General features: G+C 42.8%; 1 protein-coding gene across 3 annotated transcripts in view; it reads left to right on the top strand.

The window, feature by feature from the left end:
- The window catches only part of PTPRG (protein tyrosine phosphatase receptor type G), a 706,759-nt gene that overhangs the window by 421,085 nt on the left and 272,287 nt on the right, over positions 1 to 13,387 (top strand). For all 3 annotated transcript variants that reach the window (XM_077760245.1, XM_077760246.1, XM_077760247.1), the window contains exon 4: positions 1,645 to 1,793. In XM_077760245.1, the coding sequence (XP_077616371.1) occupies positions 1,645 to 1,793 (149 nt within the window). The remainder of the gene's footprint in view (positions 1 to 1,644; positions 1,794 to 13,387) is intronic.

Genomic DNA, 13,387 nt, shown 5'->3' on the forward strand with positions numbered 1-13,387 from the left:
GAATTATATCCATATTTTAGTTTGGATAAAGTTTTATTGGAACATAGTTTTATGCATTCATTTACATATCGGGTACGGCTGCCTCCTGCTACAAAGACAAGGTTGGGTTGTTGCTTCAGGGACCCTCGGGCCCACAGCCCGTTAAATGTTTACTATATTGTCTTTCACAGAGAAAGTTTGCCAACCCCTGCTAAAACCCGCCTAGCATACAGCAAAGGTGAAACAGTGCTGTTGCATGTTTAATCGGAGCAAGGCATAGTTGCTTTGACTTTGTTTCATCTCTTAATTCGCTGTCCCACGAATTGCTCATTCACTGCATTTTTTTCAGAGGTTGGAGAAAAATTGTCCTTTGATTGCAATAAAAAGGGATTTATACCAGCAGGTTTCCTTTACTTGCTTTTAATGCTTCCTTTATATAGAGAAGTACTGAAACTAATTGCACTCTTTTAGAGATGGGTCATTAGTCTAGTCCCGATCTTTAATGGAGACCTAATTTTCACGCAGGATTTCTCTCTGAAGCTCAAACTAGGATCTCTTTAGTAAGAAGAGACGGTGAGGATACAAAAGCTTTTCTGTGACTTATTCACGTTTGACTGTCCATCACAAACCATGAAGTATATTGGTTGGCATCTCACCCACATTTAGTACCTAATAACTGTTTGTTGAATGAATGAATGAATGAATGAGTGAGTGAATGTTTTGACTTTACAAAACAAACAGAAAAAGGAATGTATCACTTATAAAATGAAATCTGTTATGCATTTGGATATTATATTCCTTTTGGGAAAATAATTGTCATGCCAGTATAAATCCAAGTTATTCTCATTTTCTCTTTTCTATGTTTCAAGGAAGAGGGCTATGTGTTTGAAAGTAAGGGTTTAAATTGACTAAGGTTCCCAATGTTATAGAATTCTTAGGTGTTCTTTTGGATGGGCTATGTAAAATTTTTCTATACATCAAATAAAAAGAAGCACTAAATTAAATCTAGTTATCTGCAGTAATTTGAGTGACTTAAGGAATAAAAATTTCCCAGCATTTTCCTGGGCACCATTATCAAATACGATGGATATAACCCTAACTCTGGCTGTGTGCCCACTGATATCGCCTTAAAATTGGATGAAGCTGCAAATTTTATTTAATATATCTTTGCCTAAATTTTCTAATTAAAGAAACGTTCCTCTTACATCTGCCTTCTCCTATGTTTTTCCCATCTCATTCCAGACCTTGAACCTTAGGGTATTCCCGGGAATCCGGACTTAAGAAAAGAAAGATCTCAGTCTCCAGATAATTTTGGTTGTTAGGCGGACTTAGGCAATTCTAATTCAGGGCGACTTACTCTCTCCTTATCTTCATTCTTTTTCTTTCTTCTTTTTTTTTTTTCCCCCCATCTATGAAATGCATAAGAAAGTCTGAGATCATTCCCTGGGAATTTTCATGATTTAGAGTGAACTGGTGCTTGAGAACATTCTGCAGCTCGATTGTGCTAATTTATTCAAACCAGTGTTTTTGACTTGTTTTTCAAACAGGAGTGTGAGGAAATAATTCACATCATGTAATCGTGGACTTTATTTGCAGCAGCAGAAGATGTCATTCAAGTTTTGTTTTGAAACTCACTTTGTTTCCCTTCCCTTCTGTTTTATACAGTTGCCATCCTTCTAAAGGACGACTATTTGGTCAGTGGTGCCGGCCTGCCTGGCAGATTCAAAGCCGAGAAGGTGGAATTTCACTGGGGCCATAGTAATGGCTCTGCAGGCTCTGAACACAGCATCAATGGGAGGCGCTTTCCTGTGGAGGTGAGAACAAGTCGGGTTGTTGAGCATAGCCCTGCTTTGGGTCTTCGTGTTAATGAGATGCTTCCGGTTTACTCCCAGTGACTTGGCAAATCAAACGTACACCCTCCATACCTTTGTCTCTGGGAATCTTTTCAATACAGCATGACGGGGGTAGAGCCCTCCGCCAGTTTCTCATCTTTGTTTAACTGGAGAAGCATGGGGAAGTCCCGGGCACCTTGGATGGAGGAGACTCCCCCCCCGGCTGAGGATTTTGAGCCGTTTGTTTCCTTTGACACAATGTCTTTACTCTGTTTCTGAAGTCCCACTTTCTAAAGGTGAAATTCTCTGTGAAACTCAGGGGACTGGTGTCACCCTTTCGAAAAGAGAAAAGTTAGTTGATGTATGAAGAGGAGTCTCAGAACCTTCTGGCAGCAGAGCAGCTGTTGGAAGGTTTGTGTGCTCCTGCCCGCTGTCGAGAAAGAGGCTGCGGACATCGGTGGTACAACTCGGGTCTGGCATTGGCTGGAATCAGTGGTGTCATTTTGCCTTTCCTGTGTCATTTTTCTCAAAGACTCATGCTGCTAGACAGAAGACAGGTGTGGGCACAGTAGATGGTTTGTATCTTTTTGGGGAGGGAGAAAACAAATCACATTCCTTCTTTCGTGTTGGGTGGACACAGCTCACCCCTTTTATGGCTGACCTCATTTTGACTTTCATCATGATCAAGTTCGCTGGTTGTTTGGCCCCCGTGTGGTAAGCTGTACAAGCGTGTGGAGGAACTGAATGGGTTCGAGCCTCTGACTGGACTCTTAGTGTTTGACAACTTGTTGTAAGTCATGACCTACCCTATTAAGTCTTGATAATCGGGTGAATACTTGAGATCCCCCTTCATACAGGGAAAGTACAAGGTTATACACACAGATTTGCACATCATTTATATTCACCCTCGCTCCTCAAGCCCATTTCTGGACCGTTTCGGCATCTTTGAAGCTTAAGTGAGGAACTCCTACCCGCTCATAGGACCAGTAGTATTTCTTTTTTTTTTTTTTCGTAGACGCTCATATTCGCATATAAACTTGTTTCGTATCTGCGATTGCTGGAGAAACCAGAGAGAACTATTCTGAGAAAATGCTTCCTGTTGCTTCTTGGTCAGCCGATACATTTTCAGTATTAAGACTCTTCTAGGGGCGCCTGGGTGGCTCAGTTGGTTAAGCATCCAAGTTTGGCTCAGGTCATGACTTTGTGGTTCGGAAGTTGGAGTCCCGCGTCGGGCTCTGTGCTGACAGCTGGGAGCCTGCAGCCTGTTTCAGATTCTGTATCTCCCTCTGTCTCAGTTCCTCCCCCGTTTGCACTCTGCCTCTCTCTCTCAAAAATAATTAAAGATTAAAAGAAAAAGACTGTTCGGGGCGCCTGGGTGGCTTAGTCGGTTAAGCGTCCGACTTTCGCTTAGGTCATGGTCTCGCGGCTCGTGGGTTCGAGCCCCGTGTCAGGCTCTGTGCTGACTGCCAGCTCAGAGCCTGGAGCCTGTTTCAGTCTGTGACTCCCTCTCTCTCTGACCCTCCCCTGCTCACGCTGTCTCTCTCTCTCTCTCTCTCCTAGAAATAAATAAAAAAATATTAAAAAAAAAAAAAGAAAAAGACTGTTCTATTTATGGGGGCTTCCTGTGCTAGTCACACTTGTTAAAGGTCTCCTGAGTAGGGTTTCTGCTTAATGGGCTCTCCTCCTTTTAGAAATGATACGAATCATTTCTTAAAAATCTTAGCTTTATTTGTACTTGGAAAATGTGATTCCTAAAGGCCAAAGTATAGCATCTTTCTAAAAGTTTGGGGGTTCCCTTCTGTTTGTCCCTTATTTAGTTAGTATTGTCTGGACAAAAGACCTGTGCTTTCAAAGATTGAACACCTATTTCGGCGGCTGTCTTGGTAGAGAAGAGCTCTACAGATAGGACCTGGAAACTTCTGCCACGTTCTTCGTTACGTTCCTTAATGCAGAGATGGGCCTGGCTTCTCCTCGTCCATTCATATTTGGAAAAAATGCATGGACTAGATGCATATTCTTTTCCAGATTTACTACTTTAAATGAACATGTCAGTTTTCTTTTTCTCAAAGAGCGCCCCGAAATTCAGAAGCTAATTAGAAATGGCAGCTACAATGCACAGATTTATTGTTCCACCAAGTTGTTTGAATTTATTTCTTTTAAGTAATGTCAGATGGTAAGGCTGCCCGTATTAATTGGGTTCCTCATCGAGGCCCATCTGGTTCGTAGCTTTTTTTTTTTAAACTGTGATAAACATATTACATTCCTTAGTGGGCATATTTGGAGGAACTTGAATTTCGAGAGATCAAAGGTAACGGGATCGGATTTAACGTTAAAATATGCAAGGAAAGTTGCTCACTTTTGCCTGAAACATGTCTGTAACATTTTATGTTAAATTGCTTTCTTTGAGCCCTTTGTCAGTAGGAGCTCTCGCTGATGTTCTTACAGTCTGACCGTCTCAGAGTCGGTGTATTTCATTCCATATAGCGATATTGTTTTCTAAGAAATGAAAATGAAAGTAAATAATTGTAATGTGTCCTGTAGTCATTTATCTGCATGGGGGAAATGAGTTATCTTGTATACAGAGTCAGAGAAGAGATGTGGTTGAAGATGATAGTGGGGACATTACGCATTGTCTGAGGACATTTTTGGTTTTGACTGTCACTGTTTGCGGTAGTGGTTGGCTACTGGAATCTAGTGAGTAGAGGCCAGGGATGCTGTTAAACATCCCATTCATTGCACAGCCCCCAGACAAAGAATTAGGCCGCCCAAAACATCACCGTTAGAGGAGACTTTGAAGTCAAGAAAGGGGTATGTTGCGTTGTAACTGAGCCTTCCTTCCTTTACCTGTGTGGCATCAGTTTAAGTACCTTTGAGTACTGAGGACTTCCTGCTTGAGAACTTGACCCATCGTCTTACGGATTTTAGAGGAAATTGGGTGCCTGTTGGGTGAGAACTTGCTGGCCCTGGTTCCTTTGGGCTTCCCTGGAAGCTAAGTCACAGCCTCAGGTGTTTACTTCGACAGCTGCCTTGGTACTCCAGCCCCGCAGCATGAATTGGTAAGCGTGTGGCCCTTCGAGAATCTGGACCTGCTCCCTGAGGCTCAGTTATCACAAACCGAGCTTTGTAGGTTTTGCTGCCCACCCCCCACCCCCAGGAATTCCTTAAGGTCACCTACAACAGCTTCCTACACATGCAGAAATGAGACCTCCCACAGTTTCCTGCTGGAATCCTGGACTTGGTCTTGGGGTTCCTACCCTTGAAAACATCCTGTCTAGGGGCGCCTGGGTGGCTCAGTCGGTTAAGCGTCCGACTTTCGCTTAGGTCATGATCTCGCGGTTCGTGGGTTCGAGTCCCGCGTCGGGTTCTGTGCTGGCTGCCAGCTCAGAGCCTGGAGCCTATTTCAGAGTCTGTATCTCCCTCTCTCTCTGACCCTCCCCTGCTCACGCTGTCTCTCTCTCTCTCCTAGAAATAAATAAAAAAGAAAAGAAAAGAAAACATCCTGTCTAATAGAAAACTAAATGGCCTTGTAAAAATGAAATAAAAGGCCTTCAGTGGCCATCATTCTTTACAGCTAAGTGCAAGTTAGGAAACGAAGCCAGAAAAGAGCTGTGTAAGAGCACTTGGGATATTGTCTCTGAGAAAGAGAGATATTTTGTCGTGAGCTATGGAAGACCTCTCGATGGATGTTTATTAAGCTATAAGAAATTTATTAAGTGACATTAATTAAGAGGGAAGAGGTGAATTGGAGCTTGCCCATAGAATAGGGGCGTGCAAAGGCCCTGAGGCAGGAGATACTTGGTAAGTTGAAGGAATAAAGAGAGTTCATTGCAGGTTTTGATATTCAGGATGGTGCGCAACCCCCCCAAGTGCCCAGTCACTAATCCCTGAAACCTATGAATATATATATTATCTTATATGGCAAAAAGGATTCTGTAGATGTGATTAAATATTCTTCAAGTGAAAAGGCTCAGAACATTCCAGTGATTAAAACAGTGGTGTGTCCTGTTCTAGTTCTTCCATGGCCGCTCAACTTTGTATTATCTCTACCACCATAGCTATCTATATCAGCTTCTACCCTAACCTCTGTTTTCCCTCTGCACACTCTCATTCCCTATTCTGTGCCTGGTAACGTTAATAAAGGTTCATGTAACACTGATAGGATTGAATCACGCAGTGTTTCTACTAATAACTGAAGTTGGAGTTAATACGAAGAGAAATCTCCAGATAAAACCTCCGATAGCGCCATTAAAGTGCAGGTTCATTGCATACTTGCTGTCTAAGGTAATTAAAATCTTGTTTATTACAATAAGAGATCGCAGGAGTTGTTGATTTTGACTTATTGGTACTTCATGAGTTGAAGTCTTCAATAAGCTTAAATGATCCAAATTGATTATGTGTGCCCTTTCCAAGGAAACTCACAGCTGGTTCATTTCAGCACTGCTTAGAGCATCCTAGCAAGTGAATTGAAGCAAAGGCATTTTTCCTAATGTACACATCACCATATGGTACAGGTCTACAATCCCTTTGCTGAAACCCTCGAGGCCAGATGTTTTAGAATTCAGGATTGTTTTCTGGAAAGGTATTACTGTGCATGTGCTATAGAAATTACTGAGGACACGTAGTAGGGTCTAGCATTCCACTCTTTGAACGCATTAATTTTTCTGGAGCATGAAGGTGAATATTCCTACAAAGTGGGAAATCTCAGTATTCTAAATGGCCCCACATCTCTTCGCGTCAGGCTTTACCACCAAATTGGTTTTTACGCCTGAATCATAAATAACAGGAATAACAAAACACCTTTGGTCTTGAAAGCTTTTGAGATTTCATCATCACGGATAAAGAATTTATGGGCCTGTGTTTTAAAAACTGGGTCCGTAGCATGGCCCCCTGGTTTACGTTCCCAGGAGCATGAGTTCATTCCAACCATGACACAGACACACTGAATTGTTTGTCAACCCGGTGGGCCTGATGTGTGAGCGATGATCTGGTGCTGGTCTACGACATTCTTAGAGTTAAGTTTTGTTCAGGGAGCAAGAAGTTGCTTGTTTTCGGCTGAACTTGCTCTGTAATTTCTTTCCCACTTTAGCATTCTGCTTGGGGGTGCTACCTTGAGCTTCTCCTGTCTTCCCTCCTGTCTGTCCCAGCTCCCATCTTCCTGCCCAGAGTCAGGCTAATGTGATGCCCTTCGTTTTGTGAAGTGGACCGTGCTTCCTCCAGGATTTGTGTTACATTCTAGTTAGACGGTTTGGTTCTCTTCCTCTTGGACCCTTAGATTATGCCCCAGGTGACGTGTTTCTGCCTGCCTTCACCCAGGAGAGCTCATGCGCTTGTGACACACACCAGCCTCCCACAGCATCACCTGCTGCACTCATGCAAACATGGCGGGTGCTACAGCCAGTCTGGCCAGTCCGCCAGAGGCTAAGCTTCCATATTGATCCCTAGCTTCACTAATTTTTTTCAAAAAATTTTCAGTGTTTATTTATTTTTGAGAGAGACAGACCATAAGCGGGAGAAGGTCAGACAGAGAGGGAGACACAGAATCCTAAGCAGGCTTCAGGCTCTGAGATGTCAGCACAGAGCCCGACCTGGGGCTCAAACTCATGAACTGTGAGATCATGACCTGTGCCAAAGTCACCGCTTTCCCGACTGAGCCACCCAGGCGCCCCAGTAGTACAATTTTCTAGAGCGCAGACAAAATGTTCGGTTTGGCTCATGCTTCTATATATCCCCCTTCTTTTCTGCTGGAAATAAATTCAGAAATGAAGTGACTTCTTGAAGATGTATTTTATATATTGGCGTATTTAAGACTTTTGAAGAGTCTTCCACTGAAGAAATCTATTTACCTTTATGTAACTCCATTTTCCCTCAGACTTTTATAAGCCCACGGTCCCACACCTTCCTCAGTTTAAGTTAGCGGTTTAGTAACAGCCCCGCTGTTTTGGAAATGAAGTTTATAACTTTCTCCTGTCCTCCTTTATTCCATATTCCTGCTAAGAAATGGAGTCTCATTCAAATAAGCGTTTCCAGAAGACACTAATGATAATTCTTATTTCTTTTATCTTCAAAATTATAAAACCACCTTGGCTTGTTCATAAAACAGTTGTCATTATGAACTTCACAGTGTCTTGCTCTGTCATTGGAGAGAGCTGTCATGAAATGAAGATTGGGACTTTTTTTTTTTCATTTTTTATTTTTATTTATTTTGACAGAGCGAGAGCAAACAGAGGAGAGGCAGAGAGAGAGAGAGGGAGACAGAATTCCAAGCAGGCTCGGTGCTATCCGCACAGAGCCCATTGTAGGGCTCAAACTCAAAAACCATGAGATCATGACTGGAGCCAAAGTCAGGAGTCAGACGCTTAACCAGCTGAGCCACCCAGGCACCCAGAGACATTTTCTGTGAAAAATAAGTTTTGCCACATCACATTGTCTCTTCCGTCTTTCCTTGTACTTGTCTGAAATTCCTGGAATCGTTACGGTTTCTCTGAAAAGTTGCTTTGTTCGTGGAGAGTCCTTGGTGGATGTGTTCACGGCAGCTCCTATTTTCCCTGTCATGCTTCCTCACGGAGCTTTGGAAGCGTCAAGGAGATTGTCCTTGGTTGTCTGGTGTTTGCTGCTTGGTGGTGTGGCCAGGCATGTTTTTCTCTGTAGTGACCTCCATCGGATGGTGGGAGGATTGGTTGAAATTTAATTAATGACTTTATTGAAATAAAAGATTCCATTTTAGAGCAGAATGTTGCATCCTTTGCTAGTGAAGTACTTCATTTCCATCTGGCTGATCTTTTATGTGTGTATCCTGTGTTAATTAAGAAGAACATGTGAGGAGGCCCCAGGACTTCGCGTACGCGCCGTGGAGGAGTGAATGCCTGCTCCTATAAAGCCAGAGAACTGATTTGGTGAAGCAGAAAACCCTTCGCCCCTGGCTTGGTAAATCTCCGTGATGTCCAACAGCCCTCATCACACACTCGCTTCTTTAGATGTGAACTTGGCTCGGGACTGTTTGATGATGTGTCCGTGGCCTGTAGTGTGCTGATACCTGATTGAATTGCCCTGGGAACCACAGAAAAGCAGAGGGCACCGTGAAAAGAAAACCCAGGTACATTGGAGACAATTTGAATCTAGAAACTTGATGACCCCAGCGGAGCCCTCAGACAACCAAAAAAGAAGGCTTCAGGTGTTGGTGAGGATGCTGGAGGTTTTGAGCGTAATAATGACGCTATAGACACCATTTAGTAAGCATTCCTGTGTCAGGAACATTCTAGATATTCCCCCCTTTAATTTTCTCACCTACCTTGTGAGGGAGGTGCTCTTACCGTGCTCCAAGAAGGGACAGCTGAGCTGAGCTTCTGGGTCAGTAAGTGGCTTGGCTGAGATATACTGTTAGGCCTTCGGAGTCTAGGCTCCAGTGTCTACAGAGTCTAAACCAGCATTTGTCTTATTTGATAAATCGTTTCCTTGTTGTTCCTGTCATTGCTCTAGGTTGTTTTTAGAATCACCGATGCATTAGAAGTAATTTTGTTGGAATCTTAACTGCTCTTTATGAGATAAGAGGAAGGAAAAAAATATCAAAGGGCTTTCAATGTTCAGAGAAGGCTGAACCAGTAGTAAAACATGCAGAGAGAAAAGGTGAGAGAAATAGGAAATGGCATCAGCTCTTTGCCTGGAGATATTGGAGAAAACACTATGGATTTTGTGTGGCTTGGTCATTTCTGTCTATTTTTAATCATGTAGGCCAGCACTTGGCTGATAGAAAACAGAACGTGAGCCATTCCGGGTACTTTCACATTTCTGGCAGGCACAGTAAGAGAGGTAAAAACAAACAGGTGATATGACTCGACTTTACTAATCTATTTTATTTTATATAATTTATGTTACATAATAATAATTGTTAGAAAATCAATTAAATTTTAATTGATTTTCACAATCTATGATTCTTACCCTAATACATTACAATAATACTGTTTCAACATGAAATCAATATAAAAAATGATTCCTGAGCTGTTCTACATTCTATTCTTTGGTACTTTCTTTGAAATCTGGTAGGTATTTTATGCTTTGCCTGGCTTTCTGTGCCTAAAACACATAGACTTCAGGGTTCCAGGCCATAGTAATGGAATTTAGATACGAAACTAGCCCGAGGACTTACACAAAGTTTGAAGAGGGATGCTTGTGCCGAATCTGTGATCATTTTCACATTTTCTTTTCCTTTCCCAACCAAAAGCTAAGTACAGTTCAGTTTTCTATGGGGATCTGACCTGTGTTGAAAGTCGTCACCTGGATGTGATTCAGGGTTTTCTTTTTCTTCCTTTTATTTTTTCCTTTATAAGCATTCAGTATCTCCCCCTTACTGATTTATTTATTTTTATAACATTTGTTCCCACGGCTCTGAGGCTTTGAAAAGTATTCTTCTCAGGGTCTGTTTCCGAGCCGAGGAACTCAAATACCACTGGCTCGGGGAGACCTTTGTGCACCGAAGGTGGAGACATCAGACGGCCAGATCAGATGCATCGTAAGTTTGGGTCAGGAGGATTTATGGGCATAAGACTCAAAACATCCCCCCTGCACGTTTTTTTTCCCTGTCCTGTCAAAATGTGAGCAGAAAGGTTTCAAGCCATCTTAAATCTAAAGCCTTTAGCAAATTCTTTAGTGCCACTGCCACTCAGAATGAAGAGTGAGGAAGATTTATAAGGAATAGAAAGAAGTCAGGATTGAAAGAAAGTCCATTTTCTCGCTCCCTTTTAAATTCCCAGCATAGAGTTTCATAGTACCCACGCCCTCCCCCCCGCCTTAATGGAAGGGAGAGGAAACTGCTAAGCTTCCTTCCCCGGTGCATTGCCTAGCTCTGTGTTGAGCACAGATAACCGCTCTGGGTACATTTACTGCAATATATGGAGACACCAGCTGGGCAAATTCACCAAAACCTTCTTTTACTTAGAAATACAAATTTCATCTCTTGAATGTTTGAGGATGTCTTATAAGACAGGTCTTTAAAACTCAGGTTAATACATGAAAGATATTTGGGTTAATAATAAAATGACTCCTAAACCCCAGCTCTTACTGTATAGATAGAGCTTCGATTTCCGAATCTCCCTGTTAAAACCTTTACCGTGTCGGTTTATAAAGTTCGGTATTTCAGGGAATCTTCTCACTGTATGCTTCTGGGCTCACCATCCCCTGAGTCAGGAAGGCTAGGGGTGAAGGAAAACTAACTCCGTGATCTGCCATTTCTCAGCCTTTGCATTTGCTGCTGTTCCTGTATCTGTCTCTCTGTCTCTCTCTGTCATCAATTTATTTATTCATATTTATTTATTGGCAGGGCACATGTGGGCTGAAACATCATAAGCATGTGTGGCAGCCCTTGGTACATTTTCGAGATTCTGTTAGTTGGTTTAAATGCTCTGCACAAAAAGTGATCTGTGGTCAAATACATTCAGGAAACGTTGCCCACTATACCTTCTCTTACTGCTTGATAATGAGCTAACATAGTAACATTTTTCACACCTTGCTTAATTTTCATATAAACCAGGAATCTTGGTTCTGATTATACTGAGGGAAGAACATGCTAATCGAGGGCGATAGGATAGGGATGCTTATCTCCAGTGATAACGTTTGCATTTCTTGGTTTCAAACAAAATCCTGGATGACTGACTAGTCTGTAGTATTTCAGAGCATTTTGTGACATTTTAAAAAATCCTTTTCGGGGCGCCTTGGTGGCTCAGTCTGTTAAGCGTCTGACTGCAGCTCAGGTCACGATCTCACAGTTCGTTGGTTCAAGCCCCACGTCAGGATCTGTGCTGACAGCCCCCTCAGAGCCTGGAGCCTGTTTCGGATTCTGTGTCTCCCTCTCTCTCTGCCCCCTCCCCCCCCCGTTCACATTGTCTCTCTCTCTCTCTCTCTCTCTCTCTCTGAAATAAATAAAACATTTAAAAAATTATAAAAATCTTTTTAAATTTTTGATCATGCAATATTCAGATTTTGTGGTGTGTGTATTACAGGCCAGTTTTGATTATGTACTATTGTACATTAAAGAAGAACGTAGCGCGGGGCGCCTGGGTGGCTCAGTCGGGTAAGCATCTGACCCTCGGTTTTGGCTCAGGTCATGATCTTACAGGTTCATGAGATTAAGGCCCACATCAGGCTCTGTGCTGACTGTGCTGAGTCTGCTTGCGATTCTCTCTCTCCCTCTCTCTCTGACCCTGCCCCCATCTCTGTCTCTCAAAATAAATAAACAATGCATGGTGAAACACAACAATACTAGAACAGACCCCCTTTCCGAAGGCTTGCTTTGAGGTAGTAGAGGTCAGTGTTCCCAGCAGCACCTGGCACATCCTAAGAGCTTGCTTGGTGTGAGCCTTTAGTATTGTATCCCATCTTCTAGTTACATTGGACAGCACATTCCCAATTCATCGGTTTCTTTTCTCCTCTCCTCTTTCCAGTCCGGTTCAAGCCATCACCAGGGCAGCCTTTGACCATTGCTATAGATTCCTGAGAGCTCTCGCCCTCCACAGTCCACTCCATATCTACTGACCGGAGTGTGCTTCTAAACGTTTGTGTCGCATTATGTTTTTCCTTCGTTTAAAAATCTTCCCCTGGTTCCCAGTGCCATGTTGAGTAAATCCAAAGATCCATCCTACTTTGCCCTACAAGGCCTTACTGGATATGGCTCCCACTCCTCCCACCCCTCAAGTGCCCCCCCCTCATTTGCACCAGCTGTGTCCTCAGTCCAGAATGTCCTCTCCACGATGATCCCTTCTCATGGCTTATTCCATGCTCTCTCCTTTCAACTCAGCTCCTGTTACCCAGCTTCCTTTTCTTCATAGCAAGCATCAGTTTTTGAAATTACTCATTGATTTGTTTACTTGTTTATTAACTGGCCTCTCCCCCACCTCCAACCCCCATGCACTGCATGTCAGCTTCCGGAGGGGAGGGGCGGCCTGTCTATCTTGTTTGCTGCTGCATCTCAGCTGCTAATGGATACAGTCCCCTAAAAGAGTAAGCAGTGGTATGTATTACAAAACCCACATTGTCATATTGTATCTTCATCTTCTTGTCTTGGTGGTCTTAAAGGGTAAGGAGCTCTAAATCCTGAGAAGGAAAACATGTAATTCATTCATCAAAAGGACATCTAAAGAAGCAAATCCTCCCCTAAAACTATCTCTTGTATTAAGGATGTGAAAGATCCAGACAAATTAGTCACTTCCAAATAAACACATTCATCCTGTTGCCTCACACCGCGAAGCTGAGGGTTAGTCGTACAGCTTACAAAAATGATCCTTTTAAGGTCTTTTCTTCCAGAGTATGGCTCTTGTGTTAACAACCATGACATCTACATATCAAGACAGAGTGTTTCAATTAGTCAATGAGGTCCAGGTTTCTGAGAGCTCTTAATATGTACATGAGCAATTACAGTAGCAGAGTTAAAAGGCGTGCCTTTGGGAATTTTAGATTGAGATGATCAGTTTCATTCATGAGCTAAGGCGGGAGCCCTGAGAGTTATGTGCTGCATTTCTCTGCAGATCCATTCGCTAGAAGGTTCTCCAGTGCCAGTACATAATGGTTTATGAAGTTGCCAGATTCCT

Source organism: Crocuta crocuta, unplaced genomic scaffold (assembly GCF_008692635.1).
Source record: "Crocuta crocuta isolate KB4526 unplaced genomic scaffold, BGI_CrCroc_1.0 scaffold213, whole genome shotgun sequence".
Classification (NCBI taxonomy): Eukaryota; Metazoa; Chordata; class Mammalia; order Carnivora; family Hyaenidae; genus Crocuta; species Crocuta crocuta.